Below are 19922 nucleotides of genomic sequence, written 5' to 3'. Positions count from 1 at the left end.
GTCAAAGACAGCACCTGTTTGCTTCGTTCAAAAATAATGAAGAAAGAAAACCATCTTTGTTAACAGTGAAGTAAGTTACCTGTAGGAATAGAGCTTTGTGCTATGGCTGCACACGAACAGTTATGTAGAGAAAAATCTATTGCTCTGCCTGGTAAAAATCACCTAGCATTCATGTGATTAATGTGATTCTGATCTCAAACAAAGTATAATGTAAGAAAAAAAAGGCCTACAACTTCAAGCTTCCCATGTTAGCAGTTCTGTTACAGGGGGGAAAAAAAGAATTTGAAATGCTGAATTTTTGAAATGACATCAGTATTAGACTGGTTGTCATGACACATAATACTTACATAAATTCTGTCCTTACTGTACCGAACTTTAATATTGTGAAGGAGAGTGGCCTCATTTAAATACATCAGAGAACCTGCAAGTAAGAGACAATCACATAACGTTAAGAGCTTGGGACTACCCTCATGTACAGATGAAAACCAAAATCTTAGGATTAAGGAGAATTTTACTTGCCCTCTCTTTGGTTACAGTTTAATCCTATCATTTCCTTACATGTCTTGAGGCAAAACTTCTGACTCAATATACACTTTAAAAACCACAGACCTGCTCTTTACCATACAGAAAGCTGTGGAACAAAGAGTCAGACTGCAGGAGCCTCAGCACAGGCTCAGCTCCATGTAAGCTCCTTTCACCAGCCTGTCAGCAAACACTGTGCACCTCACTCCATGTCAGCCCCCAAGAACAGAAACCGGTGCCCACCAAAATCCCTAACAATGACTGTTTCCTTCCTTCCAGCTCCCCTCTCCAATCCCAGCCACAGTGTCCCCAGGGTAATACCACCCAGCTGACGTTCAGAATAAAAGCTGGGTCTGCTGATTTTTTAATTGATGAATATAAACATCTCTGGAAACACCGTTTGCAGGCTGCAGCACCCATCATTGCAACATCAGGCACCAAACCAACCTTCCCTCCTTCAATTCTTAATTTTGTTAGTACTCGGCCTCCTCAGAGAAACTGTAAGGGGGGTAAAAATGCTAACACACCAAACCCCATCTTTATTTTCTCCGTTGTTCTTTAATGGAAAACACCTGAACTAACTGCTGAACTGTTACAAGGTGGTGGCTCTAGGCAGCAAGTGGGCAAAGCTGGTCCCTGTTTTCACTGGAAAGTGTCAGTAGTCTTAATTACACAGGTAATTCCAGTTCCCATTGTAACACTGTCAAAAACATTATCCCTGAACCAACTGAGAGCACTACTCCTTACACAGCCTCCATTTTCAAATATCTGCAATTCTTTTTACCTTGCTGCTTAAAATTGAAATGCACAACACTATTTTCTCTAGTTACAACTGATTGACTGCCATACTGGTAAACCTTACAGTATGAGTGCCACCTAAAAAGTTGTATGCAACTACTGAGGATGGAGTAAGCACTGTGCCTGTAATGTCCTTTTTTTTTAAGGAAAGACTAAAGGTGGCACTTATTGCTGTGGTCTAGTTGAGATAGTGGTGTTCGGTCATAGGTTGGACTCTATCTCAGAGGTCTTTTCTAACCAAATTGATTCTGTGATTCTATAATAGTAACTGCTACCCTGCACCTCACTCAAGGGTTACAGACACATCCCTGATCTATAATGACCAACAAAGTTATTTCAAGCTGAACCAATGTCCTTTCTCAAGGGCTCCAGCAGGAAAAAAGTACTCCCACTTATTCAGACAAATGTGCAAAAAGGGCTGCCAGTTCCTTTAAATTAAGGTCAACCTGCCCAGCCACCTTGCCCCACAAGGATGCCTGAAGCTCAGTAAGCAGCTTTTAACATCTCCTTGAACACTCTCTCTGCTGAACCAAAATGTACTGGCAAAGAATAATGTGAGCGTCTCAAAAGCATCTGCATTTTCATTTTCCATCTTTTACCCTTCCTCCTGCAGTGGACTGAGGAGTGGCTGTGGCTCTGTCTGCTACTACCTGCACCAAACGGGTCTGAAGCAAAGTTGGGTTAATCGGCCATTTGGCCATTTGGCTTACATAGCTCCACTGAGTAACAGCCCTTCCTTCCCTTACATGACCAAATACAGCTTTGCTTCAAATGCAATTCTTGAAGAACCATGCAGCTGCTGGATTGCTCAGAAGAAACTGTCTTTCTCCACAAAATCCCTTGCACTCATATTCCTGTGTTGGCAGAGGCACACAAGGCATGCTTTAGCTTTACACCAAGCAAACTCTCCTTTGAATTACAACAGCCTTGAAACTGTGCCTGTGCACAATTACTGCATGGAGCAGCAGAGTGGCCCCCATCACCAGGGCTTTTCTTTTGCCACCCCAGCAGACACATTCCCCCACAACCCCACAGTCACTGGTAGATGCAGCAACCAAGTGCAGACACCCAGAGCTGCACAACAGGACTGCTCCTCTCCCCAGGCACACTCAATTCACATGGCTGAGAAAATGGCTCTGAGACCACAAACTGCAGGTCTGTCTTCACCTTTTTAATGAGATCATCCCAAGACAAAGAGACATTAGAAGGAAATGGATCAGAAACTCCTGCTTGCTCCAATGAAAATTAAAGTCTCCTTCTCTCCCCATGCATTGCTTGCGAGGGGATAGGGTGTTAAAAAATTAGCAAACTTCAAAATTAAGCCCTTTGGAGTCTCAATATTGACATGAGAAACTATTACTTAGTAACAATCGACTCCATTGACGGTATCTCCATAAGAACCTCTGACGGTTTGCAGTATATTTTAAAGGAAACAGTCATCATTTAATCATCAACTTTTTATTAGCATGCTTATCTGAACAGTAAAGGAACCCAGATTTCACTGTGTCCCCAGCACTCTCTTTTCAAGTCATTGTTAAAGCAGTTCCACCTGCAGACTCTGGGAGTAATGGAAGCTTGCTCCCCAAGGGAATGTCACCATCTCCACTCAACACATGCTAACTAAGGTTTATGTTAGCAGATTTGAAATGCTTCTTCTCTAGAATAAATCCTTTAAAAGAGGCATCCATATCCAGAGGCAAAGGAAGTCACTGGGAGAGAGGGAGAATTCTGAATATTCACATGGCTCATGCCTAAATATAACCAGTGAATACACATGCATTCAGTTGTCCATATATTTATTTAAACAAACACAAAAATTTCATGGAAGTGAAGTGAAGCACTAAAAGCTAGGGCCTATCAGCATCAAATTTACTGACACTGGCTGTCCTGGCACACACACACAATGAAGCAGGGTTTGTATGGAAAATGATTTTATCAAGTAATTACAAGGCTCTGCATATGCAGAATTGGGGGTGATGATTTAAGAGTCTTATCTGATACCCCGTCCCACTTCAGTTTTTAGAGTTATTTCACCACTGAAATTTAAAAGAAATTAATCTTTTTTTTTACTTAAAAAAAATTCCACATATGGTGCCATATATGAGTGGGGTTTGGGGGGAGCCCAAAGAGGAATGTGAATCACAAAAAAGAATAAAAACAAAACCAAAACAAAACAGAAACACAAAGAAGTAAATATTTTGTCTCTGTACTGTTTGCAATAGTTTAATAAATAAGATTACATTAGAGGAACAGCTTCATTCTCAGAAAGCTGTCTCTTGCAGCTAGTGCATTTGGCACATGGAAAAGTAAGGGTGCAAAAAAAGCAAAACATCAGCAAATTAGTTCCTAGAAGGGAGTTAATCAGTAAAGTATAGCTTGGAATGATAAGCATATTATTAACTAGGCTTTCAGTATTTTTCAGAACAGTATTATAAACACTCAGTATAGTTTTTTTCTATGATGCTCAACACAAATGCTCTCTGACAACTAAGTATTTTGCTACACTATAAAAAATACAGTTACACCCATAATCTGAATGCAGTATTTCTAAAGTCAAGTAATGGCTGTGTATGGCAATATTTGACTGTCCATTTCTCTAAAGTGTTCAATTGAAAACTAAAAACCACAGTAAATTATATTTAAAACAGGTTTACTTTAAGAAGTTCAAAGGCCTAGTGAAGGTCATACATAAATTCAAACAAAGTCTACAAGGAAGGAACAGGAAGTTTGTAAGGAAACAATATTCTCTTCATTGCAGAAATTTTTTTCAAATACATAATCTCTTTTTAAATTCATAACTTACAATTATCTTCTACATCCTTTTTGCTATCCTCCTCTGCAGGAAACACTTGATTGATAGCAGCCTGGAAAGTCTGTTAGATAAAAAACATAGTCAGAATACTGTAAAACAGAAACGCAGTTCAGAGATGTCTCACGCAATGACACAAGTCAGTGCACTGTAATTGTCCATGATATAAAAGTCACCAGCTTAATACTTCAGAATTGGAAATTTTACTGAGTTACTAGATGCAGACAAAAGCTGCTGCATTTATATTAGTATACTACGTTATAAAAATTAAGTCACTGTAATAAATACTTTATTGCAATAATATTTGATCCTTCTATCAAAAACTGCACGTAATATTGTGCAATACAAAAAATATGAGACTAAAAAAGTAGTGCAAAGGAAACAGCATTGTAAATAACACACACCTTCCTCAGTTTTGCAAAGAAAGAACAACACCCAAATTATTAGTTCCATCAAAGGACTGTGCTGCCACTAGCATACTCTGGTTTAAAACATTCCTAATCAAAATATCAATGTTCAATACATCACATCCTCTGTATCACCAAATACTGTAGCTTTGGTTGTTGTTTGTAGAGTTTTTTCTTTAATAAATCAATACTAGAGTAAAACAAGACCTTCCTTCAACCTCTGTACTCCAGTTACACAAAACAGCCATTTATCAAGTGTTCACATCAAACTGGAAAAATTCATAACAAAAGCAACTTTGTTTCTTCTTCCCTCTCCAGAAATTATAATTTATATTGTTGTAAAAAGGAAGGAAAAACATCCCAGCACACATGCATTACAGCATCTGCACAAAAATACCTATTGTAAGAGGCAGATTTTTAATTATACTTTTTTGTTTACCGTAGTAATAGCTCGTTTGCATTAGCTATGAATAAACAAAACCCCTGTTGTGCCAATTAAACATGACGGCCACCGTGTTGCTGCAGGCACAGGCTCCTTTTCCCCATGGAAATGGAGACAAGCCTAGTCTAATACTTGAAAAGGCAACCAATGGGATCTGAAGAAAGAATGTAATAAACAAACATGTTTGCTTGTTTAACACTGTACTCAGCAAGGTAGTCCCATTAGAAACATCTCACAGGGAAGTTCAGAAGAAAGACAGCAACGTTTTTCATATGTGCTTCAGCACAAGAGACACAATATGAGAGCTTCTGGGGCTTACACCATCATGAACAGCCACAAATTCCAACTCCCATTGAAGTGAAAAGGGTTAAAAATGTCTCAAAGCAGAACTAACTGCTGCCAGTCAGAAAACATTAAATCTACTTCCCTACAAAGTTATCATAAACTACACAATTTGCAGCCATAATAAAATCTATTTTGTCATCCCCTTTGAGGATCTCATCATCATGGCCAGGCTTCGGGAACGCAGATTTGGGAAGGGCTCTCCCCACGTGGGTGTGCCCTTCCAGCCTGCACAGTGGATTTTTTAGGTGAGGCACAGCGTGTGCAGAACTGGCCCCATCCTTTAACTCCTAAGGTTCCTCTGCTGCAGCCGAGTGAGCTTGGACAGTGACAGTGAAGTCCTCAAGACTAGAAACTACAGCCCCCGGTATTCCCAGGAGGTCTCCCATTAAAGTACTAACCGGGGCTGACCCTGCTCAGCTTCTGTGATCTGACGGGATCAGCTGTCAGGGTGGCATTTAACTGCCTTTTCAGGATCTAATGCAGAATAATATGCACAATAAGCTCTTTTAAGGAAAACGGAGCTGCTCAATGACATTGGAACAGCTGAACATCCATCAGACCAACTTCCTCCAAAATATCCTTTATCAGAGTCAGGCAGAGCCATGAAGGCCCTGAATGTCTTTACCTACCTCAGAAAGTTTCCAGCTGCTGTTCAGAGTTTTAGTAAAGCAGAGATTACCGCACACCCTTTCCTCCCTTTTACAGTGTTGCAGTAACAACATATTATCATCATCATTTTCTCTACAAGTTTGTCACAGGAAAGGTATACCTGACTGGGCAAAGACATATTTGAACACAACAGTTTTCCTATGTGTGAAACAGTGGGAAAGTTTAAAAATACTATGACTGGCTTCATGAAAATGTAACTTCGCTTCTTGTTCTTGTCTGGTGATGTGTAGCCCAGTATAAAATAGTGTAACCACTAACAGGTTTTTCCACAGGAGAGAATGAACACGATACCTAGATATCCTGTAAGACTCTTCATAAACCTCTGATATTTTAACATCTTTAGAACTAAATCAGCCATGCTAGAACGATCGCAGAAGAAGAAGAGCTTTTTCAATGCCTCATCACTCAGTCTTCTGATTCAAGATAAATAAACAAACAAGCAAACGAGAATTCACATTATCTCCTTCATTTTTTCACTCAACGTAAATTATGAATTCATTTTTAGAATATTTCAGAAGTGATAAAAGAAAGAAAAATGAAGATATCTGAAAGCTGATGTTTTTCTGTTGGACTTTTTTATATAAGAACATAAGTCTGGTTTCAACAATGTCAACAAAAAAATTCATTTCTCTATGCCACCATTGGTATACTGCTTTATGTAAGGCAATTGCTTCTTATGTACATTAGTATGATAGCTTAAGCAAAAGGAGTACACAGCTGCAAGTATTAAAATGTAGGATTTTGAATAGGAAAATGAGCAAGGTATCCCAGATCTATCAATAAAAAATATCCAAGGAAATTCTTTATTGTCTCACTTTTAATTTTTTTAAACATTTATTCTAATGAAAAAATGCTTCAGGTACTTGATGGAAGACTTTTGCATTAAGCATAGCTTAGGACAAGCTTTTTCTAAGAAAATGGAGGGGGTATTAATATTATGAGACAATAAAGTGGTCTCAGGAAGCAAAATAGGGTTTGAGGAGTTTTGTAGAGGTTTTTTTCCCCTCTTTGTAATGAAGCAGCCCGTGAAATCCAATGGCAGTCTCAACTATTCTCCCAGAAACTAGATGAGCGAAAAAAGATATCTTTCCATTCAAGCAGGATCATCTTGCTACCACGTAATCCAATACATGTAACTATGCCCTCCTTTATACCTTCCAGAAACAGTCAGGAGACATCCCTACTCTCTGCTGTATTTCATAAATCAGCCTAAAGCAGCACAAATGGTGTGTAGAACAGATGAGAAAATGTCTTATTTGTGCAAGCAAGTTGCACTCACTGCTACAAAAAACAGCCAAAAGCAACCATCAAAAAAACCACCTTAGTTCAAAGCACTGAACTTTGGACATTCTGATCCTTACTTTCAAAGTACATTTATACTTAGCCTGAAAAAATACGTTTCTGGTTTTTCACAGCATAGCAGAGCAAGTGCCCCATAAAGGCCTCCATGACCCTTCAGAGCTGGCACAGAACCACAAGGTGTCTCCCAGCTGACAGCAGGAGTGGTGTGAGTGACTGTCTGCAGCATCTCACACCTTCCCAGTGACTGCCAGAAACTCATTACTGCCTATGCTCTAGTAAATGCCATCACCCCCACTCCTCAGTGTCCCATGGAGCCCAGGATAGCATCTCAGCGTGCAAGCCCCTCCAATGCATCTCTTCCTAATCACTTTACTTAGATTTGCTACCTCCAGGAAAAGAATGGATTCCCCATTTGGCACTTCACTGTCATCTGCCTTCTTCCTGTTACAGCATGAAGGAGATACATGCAGCAGGATCTGATGTTACAAATCCCAGTACATTCAGAAAAGAACACTCCAAGTAGAAGTGTAAATGCAATAGCAGCCTTGCAAGTCAATGATCCAGTTTTTGGGAAGAGGCTCCCATTGTGTAACACATGCATCCTCTGTTCTGGTAACACACTCCTGCAGTTTGCATTACAGTTCCTCATACAGTACAAGCTGGGTGACCCAGATTCCCACCTCTCTTTAGACAGACAGCCTCCACACAGAGCTGTAAACACTCAGGTAGGAGCTGCGGCGCCCAAAACTGCTACTGCTGGTTTGTGAGTGAGTTGGTGTGTTGGCCAACTACCTTCACAGAACCTGGACTGGGTGATTTGGTTTCATAATACAAGCAATCTACCACCACACTGGCCTCAGCTACTCTGTCCCCTGCCACTGCCTGCTGCTGTCCTGAAAACTTTCCACTTCTTCATTTTTAAGGTGGATCTGTTCTCTGACCTCATTTGCAGTGTCACTCGCAGCTCGGCACGCAGAGCTGAGAAGGTGCCACGCTGCAACACCAGAGCTGGCTACAGGTGGGGAAGAGGGGATTTTAAGACATCGTGAAACTGCTGCCTTGCAGCATTTATTGCAGTTATTAACGACATTAAGTGTCATAAAAGGCAATAATCAAACATATGCATACACATTTCCTTTTCAGCCTGTGACCTCTGCTAAGCTACCAGCGCCTACAGAGAATACACATGACATGGTAATGACCCAGATTAAAAAATAATAATAAGTTACACTACCCAGATATGTTTACAAGATCAGGTTACTCCTCTCCTCCCTATAATTATCATGAGCAACTCTGGAGCTGCTGGATCACTCCTTGTTGAAGAGCAGTTCTGAACTATTATTTTAAGAACACAAAGTTGCTGATAATGGGTATTAATGCTGACTACTTTAAATCACTGGCTCAGGTGCTTAAGAACAGAGTTTCCTTAAAAAGACAAAAAGCAACGAGAAAGGTTTCACTATAAAAGGAAACCAATGACACCTTGAAAAAACTGAGAAGGTGATCAAGAAAACTTTTTACTCCACCTCTATTAATATACAGAAGTTTTATAGTTGCAAATATAGGACCATAATCTCTATGGCATTTCGACTGTTTGTTCCCTTAGATGAATGAACATTAGGCCCTTAATTGATCTGCTTAATTCAAAACAGCCAACAGCAGAATAACAAACTATCTAAACAGGAGGTTTTTCTGTTGTGAACCATGAAATAAAATATTTGTATTTTCGGATATATTAAGATCTGTTGTTGGGTTTTTGTTTGGTTGGTTTTTCTGTTTGTGGTTTTTTTTTTAGTTACATACAGTCCCTAAAAGGAGCATATATCAGAAATAGACAGTGACTCAAAGTATCCTTATTGCATCTTTCTGTTTAATATACAGGCTTTTGCTCTTTATTGCATCAGGACCATTTGGGAGTAAAATAGATATATAGATATATATAAACAGAAAAAGCAACGAGGGTGAAAATTATTTAAGTCAGTTAAATACAACTTTGCCACAGATTTGGAGTATTTAATATTCATGTCTGAATAATTTTATTTTCCCTAAATTAAAGAATGAATGCTGCTACTACTACTGTTAACATATAGACTTTATCTTTCACACTCAAAAATTCAATGTTACACTTGCTTTGTATTTCTAAGGAAAGCAAAATCAACTTCCTCTCCTATGTGCACAAAAAGAAAGCCTATAAATATTGTCTCAAAGGAAAGGACTGCTGCATAACCTTTTGACCTGTGACAAGGCATTCTCTACTGTTGTTGATGTGAAAAAAGAAGTTACAAAACATATTTTTGTCTTTTTTACATACTCAAAGATCCAGAAAGAACAGAATTATAAGAAAGGGCACGTAAAACACACTCACAAAGATCAAAATCATAGCTTTTAACGCAGTGTCTGATCTTACTCCAGCTAGTAAAACCCAGGATGCTGACCACTTGAATTAGGATAATTGATAGCTACAAGGTGCTTCCTGTGAAAACTGACATTTAATTATGACATACTGAATCTGAAAGATGTCATGATAAATGAAGCAGTTGGAACACATTCATTAGGATGAACTAGGTCTTAATTTTAAATGTTACATTAATTTTGACTTTAATTTGATACAGCAATTCCATAGGACCTTTGTTTAATGTCATGTTACTTCTCAAGGTACTTGAGGTAAGAGGATTCATCTTTCAGTCTTCATCAGTCTAATGGAAAGGTGTCTAATCTTAGCTAGAGCCTAGCATATGCCTCTAGGACCATTTCTATGCATGGAAGGGAAAAGAGAGAAGCTAATCTCAACAGCAGGCTCATAATCAGTCTCTAATTTAGAAAAGTAAAGCATCAAATCAAATGGCTACAGAGATTCACACCTCCTCTCTTTCATAAGCATATACTCAATACACATTCAGATAACTGACAAAGTATGCACTTACCAGTGTGAGGGTTCATTTGCAATACAAGCTAAAGCTAAGCAAAGATCCTTAACCAAACAGAAAAATGATTTTCCACTCCTCCAGGCTGCATGTAATTGTATATATAAGCGAACATTTGACCTACAGGTAAAATGTTTTATTGTACGTTTTTCCTCTGTTCCTTTGTTTGTGAGATACTTACCTTGCCTTTCTGATTCAAAGGTTCAATAGTTAAGTTGTCAGGGCCAATGTCCACAATCATCCCCATCTGAAACCCATCAGTTGGGTGTGGAGCCCAAACGGGCTTCCCATCGTCCATCATGGGATTTATCCAGTATTTCCTGTAAGAAAAGAAAATCTAAGTTAAACAAAAACTTTGTATACAAATTCAGTAAGCCACCAGGATTCGCTATACAGACTTTAGTTTATTATGTTTATTCCTGTTATTCAGTGTGAAGGGAAACAGTCCCTGCAGACCAGAGTCAGCCTTTTTCCAACCCGCAACGCTTGGCCTAAAGAGGACACACCTGGACTTGACTATGGAGAAGATTCAAGAACAGATCAATTTCTCAGGGCATCCACACACTGGTCCCCGCAGCTCTTTCCCCAGCTTCCCTAACTTGTGATCCAAGAAGGGAGTCTATCTCATGATCAAATCAGAAGTGCAAGGCAGATCCAAAGATAAGACTCTACTAGGAGTGTGTATATGTACATACATGGATACAAAAGTAAAGACACACACATGTATTTATATATCTGTATGTGCATGCAGAGGGTCATATGACTAATGGATACTTGTCTGTACCTGATTTGGTGTACAAAAACTTGAATTTCTACAACAGTCACATGTTGAGGCATGTGGGCAGAAATCCAGTGTCTTGGCATTTGAGACAAATGAATGTGTTTACTCTTTTTGTGTGGCTGAGCATATGGCTTTTAAATAAACCACAAATATATTGGGCCTTGGTTTATTACACTGTAAGACTGTGAGAGACTGAACTCCTGATACTGTAACATTACAGCTCTGCCTCTTAAGGAACCCCAACCTCACTTTATATAAAATACGACATGAAAATTGTTTCAGAAGAATTTTGATGTACAAGTGAAAAAGGGCCAAGACATTAAAATCTTATGGTCCTCAAGTTATGCAGTTAAAAAGGGTTATTTGATTGCACTCAATACTCATTGAGCTGACCAGGAAAGTTGCCAAGATTGGCACACACTGAATGGCTAATGGTGCCATTTTAAATATGCTGGATTGGTTCCTTTTTTTAAAGTTTTTTGTTCTGTTTTGGGGCTTTTTTAAACCTACTTTATAGTCTTCACCCTAATAAGCCCAGAGTCCACTCAGCTTGAAAGGCTCACTTCTCCTAGATATTTCTTACTCTCCTCCAAAACTCATTCAGGTACTAAACTGACATGTTTTAGTGATTCCAAAATTTGTAAAAAGTATCTCATGCCACCAAGGTGTAACTTGCATCTCTCAGCATGAACAAAATGAGCCTACCAAGAAGTGAAGAAAACAGTGGTAGCAAACGCCAGGAGTCTGTAAGCTACAAAAAATGTCCCACACTCTTCCCATATCTGAAGGAAAAAGGAGACCCAAAATTTCTCACAACCAACAAAGGCTGCAGACCTCTCTGCCATATGCAGTGGCAAGGAAGAAGAATGACTGGCCTACCAGAAAGCTGTAGAACCATGAGCATAAAAGGACATTCTTCTCCCACAGATCTGTCAGGACATGCTCTACTTGACATGCTTTTCACTCTCTCCAAGGACAGGTTAGGAAGTTTGAAGAGAAGGAAAAGGTTCACTGTGACCTCTTTGAGAGTGTTGCTGGTGTTAGCATCTTACTTAACAGCAAAGTGTCTTATTCTTGGCTACTTTAATGTGAAATAATAGAAAATAAGAAGTAATTCTAAAGCAACGACTCAGGTATTTTTAAATGAAGTGGTGTTCTGAAGAGACTTTTTAAATAATATCTACAGGGTACTTAATTCTGTATTGATGTCTAGTTTTGTGTTTAAATTTACTCAGTTAATCAGATCTTCTCCCCCAAGAATCCAGTTCAGGATGCAAAAAAGCTCATGAAGATTTTAACAAATATTTCTCATGTATTCTAATTATGCAATTCATGCTATTTAAAACATTAAAATTGTTACAGGAAAACTTGTGGTTTACTTTTCTCCCACAAACAGAGCATAGTAACTTCTTTTAACCACTCACAGAAAGTTTATGTTCTAAAATCTCCAGAGTCACATTCAATTCCATTTACTTCTACAGCTTTGCCACAGCCCCTGAACTCATGAAACAGCATCTTCATCATGTGCTGCCATCACCATACAATAAATCCTGTAAACAACATCTGTATTCACTCACAATTGGCTGTTGGCCATTTTTTCCTCAGGATACTGAAAAAGGAATATTTTTTTCCCATACAGATCTGCCCTCTGAATCCGACTGCCATTGTGGGCATAATTGCTAAACAGCTGAGTTTATTCCTGGATATAACCAAGCCTTCATTTCTTCACAAACCTATCATTTGCCTTTAAAATGCTAGTTCAAATTAGTACTTAAGTGATATGTCACACAACCACTAAAAACAAGGCTGTCTTTTACATCCCAAGTAGCATGGCCAGGGCTCCGGACATAACGATGTCACACAAGAAACAAATTCTAAAATTACCGCCAAAATTTCAGCAAAAGTTGGAATACAACCTCCTCAGTTCACATCCTGATGCTTCTGCTTTGCTGACCGACAGGACCTCCTGCATTCTTACATATTCTTAAGGCTACGTCATACTTTATTAATAAATTATGATAGAGGAATGTCACAAACTGAAAAAATCCTCTTGAATTCAGCCACCACCAGGAAATGCATGTTTAAGAAGAGAACCTGAGGCTTTTCAAGAGTCGAAGAAGCCATTGGGTGAAAGCATCTAAATACAAGTGTAGTAGCTAGTCATGGGGCAATTATTTCTAATAAATACAGTCTTCTGTCTGAGAAGTGACACAAACTGTGACTCTGACACAGCTGTGACTCTGACAGAGAGCACAATGAAAAACCCATCAAGTCATACCTGCTCTATTTACCCCTCCATCTGATGTATGTGCCATTGCCTTGAGAAACATGCATGAAGCCTATTCCTCAACAAGCTCTTGAATAGCCAGTTTCAAGCCCAGCATTTTAAGGTCAGCAGAACCAAAAGAAGATCCAAGTTCAATTACTACGTAAGTCCTTCAGAAAAGGAAAACAGCACTTGTTAACAACATAAAAGTGTATTTTACTGATCAAAACATACATACCACAAGAGTGCAAATGAGGAAGAATATAGATTTGGATGGAGAACCTTCAATTAATATTTTCCCAATAAAACCACAGACCCAGTCAGGTTACAGACCATTCATTAATAACTGTCAGTGGGAAGAAACTTTTTTTCCCCAACATGCATTCATCTAAATTCCATCTACATGCAGTCAGCTTCACCACACTGCTGAAAGAGCACACTGTTTCTGAAAACAGTGAAAGCAGAGACTTCTCCAGGCTAAAAGCAATAAGGCAACAAATTTGAATGCAACACCACTAAACACAAGGAGTCACCTGAATGATGCTTCCAAACAAAGGAGGCCAAAAGAAGCTGTCTTCCACATTTGTGTTTGTGTATGTATGGCCAGACTTCACAAACACAGATTTGGGCAGGGCTCTCCCCAGGTGAGTGTGCCCTTCCAGCCTGCAAAGTGGATGTTTTAGGTGAGGCACAGCATGCACAGAACTGGCCCCACCATTTAAGTCCTGAGGTCCATCTGCCACGGCCGAGCGAGCTTGGACAGTGACAGGGAAGTCCTCGGGACTGTCACAGCACCCGGTACTAACTGGGGCTGACCCTGCTGAGCATCCGAGATCTGACGGGATCAGATGGCAAGGAGGCATTGAACTGCCAGGGGACGGTCCCACTGAGGCTCAAACTCAGGTCCTTGGGATTCAGAGTCTGGAGTGCTCTCCATTACACCATGGGACCACCTAGTTGTATATATGCACTCAACATATACTAAAGTGTCTACAAATTAAGACTTCTTCCAACATGAAGAAGAGTATTCACAAAAGTTATGTTTATAACTGCAAAGTCAGCTGCTCTCTCCTCTTCTACAGTAAGCAGAAAAAGACCTGGAACTCGGTACTGGAGTTTCTCTCTCTGTCGAGCAGGAAAGGGACAGTAATAAAATAAGTCTTTGCCTGAAGTTGGTAAACTTCATAGCTATTCCTTCAAATGTCAGATTTTATTTTTTCATAACAGGCATGCACTAATTAGACCTTATCTTAATTATCAGTAAGGGCACTTCACACATTCAGCACTGGCTAAACAGGAGTAGCCAACACTTCAAACAACTTGTAATACGAAACTATACTGCACTGCACAGATTCCAAGAAAAGCACCTACCAACATTTCTTTAACTTTTTTCTACACTATTATTCCCATTTTTGGAGACTGTTTCATGATATTTTTTCTCAAAAAAATTATCTACATAACACATTAAGTATATGAAAAAACTAAGAGTTCCTTGGTTGAAAGCTGACACACCATCACCCCACTTTTGTTTACCTAAACGGTTTTGATTTTAAAAGGATGTAATACAACTACATTTGGAGGTTGTAGATTATTCAAAAGGAAATTAAACACTACCCTCTCATGAAAGGATTCTAGGAAGGCAAAATGCAGTAATGCAATTTTAAACTTATTACCAGAGCCCAGAGGTAGGCATTTGCATGATCTGCTCCTATTTACTATCCTATGAACAGTTTGCTATACCAAAGAACTGTACTAATTGCTGAATTAACTAATTTAAACAAATTAAAAATTAGACTACATTAAACAACTGACAGTATCTCATTAGGATGGCTAAGTTGAAGAAAAATAAACTAGGCAGAATAGGTATAGCAGCAAATTATCACAGTAAAACATATAGGTTATTTTCTATTAAAAATACCTTGTACTTGTTTGTTTAAGAGCTGCTCAAAATTCTCCAGATTAAAGCAGGCACATGAGAATGCTTTGGGAAAAGTCCTGTGAACATACAGGAGAGAGTACACAAAAAACACTGATAGATTGTGGTAGCTTACTGTCAGACAAATTCCTTTTCAACCCTAGTTCACTTCTGAATTGAAACCTGAACAAATCAAAGCCCAGGCAGCATTCAGCACCCTACTGCAGGAGACACAGGAGCTGCACATATATACAGATTTACTTTTATTTGACCTAAATGCAATACACTTATAACTGCATGGTTTAACTGAATATTACATCCATTCCATTTTTATTTACTTTTCCAATTCACTACAAAACTCTCCTCTAAGACGTTCTAGTTTACCCATGTCATGTTGCAGCTTTTTCATATCTAAAATAACATCAGCAAGGTAACTGTTGAGTGGAGACTTCTGCCAAACTGGACGAGAAGATATGAGCTGGAATATAGCTGAGCACAAAAGTATCTTCAAAAATAATTTTCTTTGAAAATCTTAGGCCAACTTCTTAATTGTCAATACACTTTGTAGAAGTCTGCAAGTAAACAAAGAGTAATCATTCCAGTATCTGAGAATCACTAGATAAACACTCCTTTTAAATCTACCTGCTTTGACTGCTGGAGACAATTTTAGTTCAACGGCTGATGGAATTATTCTCATGGCATGCTCATTTTCTTGCATATTTGCATGTATCAGCATGTTTTCAATACTGAACAGACAGAAACTGATTTCTGCAGTACTTCCAGATGAACCACTCCTTGTATTTGTATTCACTTTGCAGTTAGCATTCACACAGTAAATACATCCTCTGCTGTTGTCTTTACTACTCACTATGGTTTGAAAAGACAAGACAGCCCCTCATGCTTTAAACAAAGCAGGAATCTCATGTCATTTTCTCCACAGTAAACATGGCAATTCCCAATTTAAAAAAAAAAAACTGCTCCAGACCTTGGTAAAGTACAACTGCAATGCTTCATATCACTTCTGAAAACATCTGTGCTCCTGGAAGAATTTTAAGGAGCAGAAGAAGGGGTGTGGTAGGGACAGGATTAGCCAAAGACCTGTACAGCTTCCTCTAAACCACCTCACCCTCCAGTGTCTTAATTGCTGCTCAAGACAAATCACCCCAGATAAGCTCCTGGCTTTTTGGTCCCTGCTCCAGCCTCCCCTCTCCAGGGAGATGGTCTCAGTAAGACCAAATACTTTCAAAGAAACATACAACTACTTTATCTGCAAATATTTAAATAGATGTTACATCAAAAAGCTCTCAAAAAGAATTAATTCAATTCATGGTAAGGAACTTCCTCCACAGCAACTGAATGTATGTATCATCATGCTGAAAAATGTGCAAGAACTTTCAGTGTTGAAAATTTGTTTCATGCTTTTTCGAATGCATCCTGTCCAATCAATTAGAAGTTTTGTATGTAATACACCTTTTATATAAAAAATGTAGCCCATTAAAAAAGGATATCATTAAAAAAGTACCTATCATAGGAAGCTTATCTAACATAATTTGTACTTCAACTGCACAGGTTTGTGAAAGGCCAAGTGTCTTGCAACTGTTGCTTACTAAGTGCAAGAGCCCCAGCATTGCCTAAGAAACAAAAATGAATGCCATGCAGCCAAGGGAATCTGCCACTGGAGGTTACAGTGAAGCTTTGAGAAACCCATAGGAAGGAGAATTTTGGCAGTTTTAACAAACACACCATCTCTCTGCAGGTATGGAGGAAGAAATGAGTCCACAAGAGGGGCTGCACACAGTAAGGACACACTCATGGCACACCAGCAGAGGAGAAACAGCAAACATGAACTGTACTACATGAGAAGACAAGGAGTGGAGGAGATTGGAAGGTCAAATGAGACTTAGCCAGGGGAGACAGCAACATACACGTCATGTTAACTAGCAGATTGACACCGGCTCATATTAAATCCCAAGGAAATCATGACCATATTTCTACTTGACATGATGGAATGAAGAAGGACCAAGGCACACAGGAAGAGGAAGAAAGAAAAGCTGATTTCTATAAACCCAAAAGAACAAATTGAAGGGAACAAGCAGCTTCCATCTGTCATCAATGCCAACTGATTTAGCTCTCCACAAACTGTAGTATGGAAGTATTTAAAGGATGGCTTAAAAGAACATGCCATTATCTGATACGAAGCTTTGTTTGGGGACCCGACAAAAATATTAACAGTAGGTCCAGAGTTTCAAGACCGTAAAATCTACCAAAAAGCAACATCGCACTTGTACTAATCCTAATAAAACCACTGGCTGCAAAACCCTCAGCTGACAATTTTCCCATCTGCCAGCAATGGGGGCTGCAGGAAAAAGTCTTTGTGGGGGAAGCTTTCCAGTGGACTATGCTCACCTAACTGCTCCCCATGTGCACTGTGCCACCTATGCTCCCCCTGGCAAGTACAGACTGGATTCATCAGGATGTGGCTTATGCAATAATATGTATGTATGGCCAGACTTCGCGAACGCAGATTTGGGCAGGGCTCTCCCCACATGGGTGTGCCCTTCCAGCCTGCACAGTGGATTTTTTAGGTGAGGCACAGCTTGCACAGAACTGGCCCCACCGTTTAAGTCCTAAGGTCCATCTGCCACGGCCGAGCGAGCTTGGACAGTGACAGTGAAGTCCTCGGGACTGTCACAGCACCCGGTACTAACTGGGGCTGACCCTGCTGAGCATCCGAGATGTGACGGGATGGGATGGCAGGGAGGCATTGAACTGCCTGGGGATGGTCCCCACTGAGACTCGAACTCAGGTCCTTGCGGTTCAGAGTCCAGAGTGCTCTCCTTTACACCACAGGACTGCCCTGCAATAATATCCTGCTGCAGAAACAGCTCAAAATGAGAACAAAACAAGCAAGCAAACAAACAAACAAAACTTAAATTTCATCAAATCTAGACTGAAACAGGTTGTACTTCCAGCAGGGTATTCTAGTTAAGTTCTTAACAAAATTCTAGCTAGTTTTAAAATTCTGCTGAACTTCAGTAGCAAGTTTTTCTCCAATTCCACTACTGATATACAAGACCGAGATGGATTTTTTACAGTTTGTAAGTTTGTAAACCTAACCACGGAGGTTGTGTTCTTGTGACTATGACACTGAGAAGTTAAAACTTGATTCATATTACAATCAGCAAGGTCTGACAGTTTCCTCTGATTCCTGCTCTTCTGCCAGCTTTTTAAGTTCCTGTTCTCTCAAGAACATTATTCCTATTTTAGTTCCTACTAACAAAATAGCAAGGACTTTGTCCCAGTTCTTGTTCATTAAAATAACTTGAGTGGAGTTTCCTGACAAACCAAGAATTTAAGTATGCCAAGGGGATCTGCACAAGCATTTTCAACCAACAGCAATACCTACTCTAGTATATATATAAATACTCTTTCTGCAACAAACAGAAAGAGGAAAAGTAACAAAACCCAAACCACAATGTCAAATTTGAATAGCGAAGTTAAAATTAAAGAAAGAACTCCTTATTTGTGGTCTGGATACCACTTCAGAAGCATTACAGAACAGAAATGAAGACCAGAAAAACCAGAGGAAAACCAGTAAGGCTATGGAACAGATTTTGAAAGAGGTTGTTCAAACCAACTTAACTCTTTCAGGTTGAGCAATTTAGCCCTACTGAAAACAGCAGGCAGCAAGAGGGGAAAAATCATAGAATCACAGAATCAACTGGGTTGGAAAAGACCTCTGAGATCATCAAGTCCAACCCTTGGTCCACTCCAGTCCATTTACTAGGTCATGGCACTCAGTGCCACGTCCAATCTCAGTTTAAAAACCTCCAGGGATGGGAAATCCACCACCTCTCTGGGCAGGCCATTCCAATGCCTGATTACTCTCTCTGGAAAGAATGTTGTTCTGATATCCAACCTAAATTTCCCCTGGCAGAGGATGAGCCTGTGCCCCCTTGTCCTGTTGCTGAGTGCCTGGGAGAAGAGACCAACCCCCACCTGGCTAGAACTTCCCTTCAGGTAGAAAAAACCTACCAAGGCAGAACTCACCAAGCACATAAAGACATTAAAGCAAAATCAAAGTTCAAGCAGTGGAAATGAAATCTGGAGTTAACTACCCTATAGCAGTAGTCATGCTTTGTGCCCACTGGCAGCAGTGCTCAAGAATGCCACTTAAACACCATGCTCCATGAACAGCCTCAACAAGGTCAGGCAACTTCAAACCCCTTCAGCTAGGGCTTTAACAGGTCATTGTTCATACCCTCATGTGCCACCTTTTCCAAGTGTACACATCAGAAAGAACAAATACTTCTTCAAGGCTGAGGATGACTCTCTCTAAGCTAATGAAGTTTAAATTCTCATCCGGTTATGTCATTTTCCAGCCTTCCCTACCCATTCATCATCTACATCTCACACTTTCCTACTGGCCAATTAGGGAGCCCCATTTCCAAACCCAATGTGTGCTGCTGCCAAGCTATTGCTCATCTTCAGGGCAAGAATGATACATTTATTCTCTTTTAAGACTATGTACCCACTGATCTCTCTCTGAGGTTTGTATACAAGATAAAACAGAATCTACCAATTGGCCTAAGTCTACCAAGCACAAGGGATCTCGCCTCCAGTACAATAAGTAGATAATCAGATCACACAAACCAAAAAACCCAGTAAGGTAAGAAAATCCTTCTTTTGACTCCCAAACGCTTCAAGGAAATGCCCTCACTTATCATAAATATTGGTTTGAT

The 19922-nt window shown here is 39.6% G+C and overlaps 1 protein-coding gene across 4 annotated transcripts in view; it reads right to left on the bottom strand.

Moving 5' to 3' along the window:
• The window catches only part of MYO6 (myosin VI), a 113091-nt gene that overhangs the window by 70136 nt on the left and 23033 nt on the right, over positions 1-19922 (bottom strand). For all 4 annotated transcript variants that reach the window (XM_071548637.1, XM_071548638.1, XM_071548640.1 and 1 more), the window contains exons 2-4: positions 10400-10538; positions 4124-4193; positions 348-421 (exon numbers count right to left, since the gene is read on the bottom strand). In XM_071548637.1, the coding sequence (XP_071404738.1) occupies positions 348-421; positions 4124-4193; positions 10400-10519 (264 nt within the window). In that variant the 5' untranslated portion in view covers positions 10520-10538. The remainder of the gene's footprint in view (positions 1-347; positions 422-4123; positions 4194-10399; positions 10539-19922) is intronic.

The sequence above is a fragment of the Pithys albifrons genome, chromosome 2 (assembly GCF_047495875.1).
Source record: "Pithys albifrons albifrons isolate INPA30051 chromosome 2, PitAlb_v1, whole genome shotgun sequence".
In the NCBI taxonomy this organism is placed as follows: domain Eukaryota; kingdom Metazoa; phylum Chordata; class Aves; order Passeriformes; family Thamnophilidae; genus Pithys; species Pithys albifrons.
The sequence above is the reverse complement of the archived record's forward strand: the minus strand, read 5'-3'. Positions and strand labels throughout refer to the sequence as shown.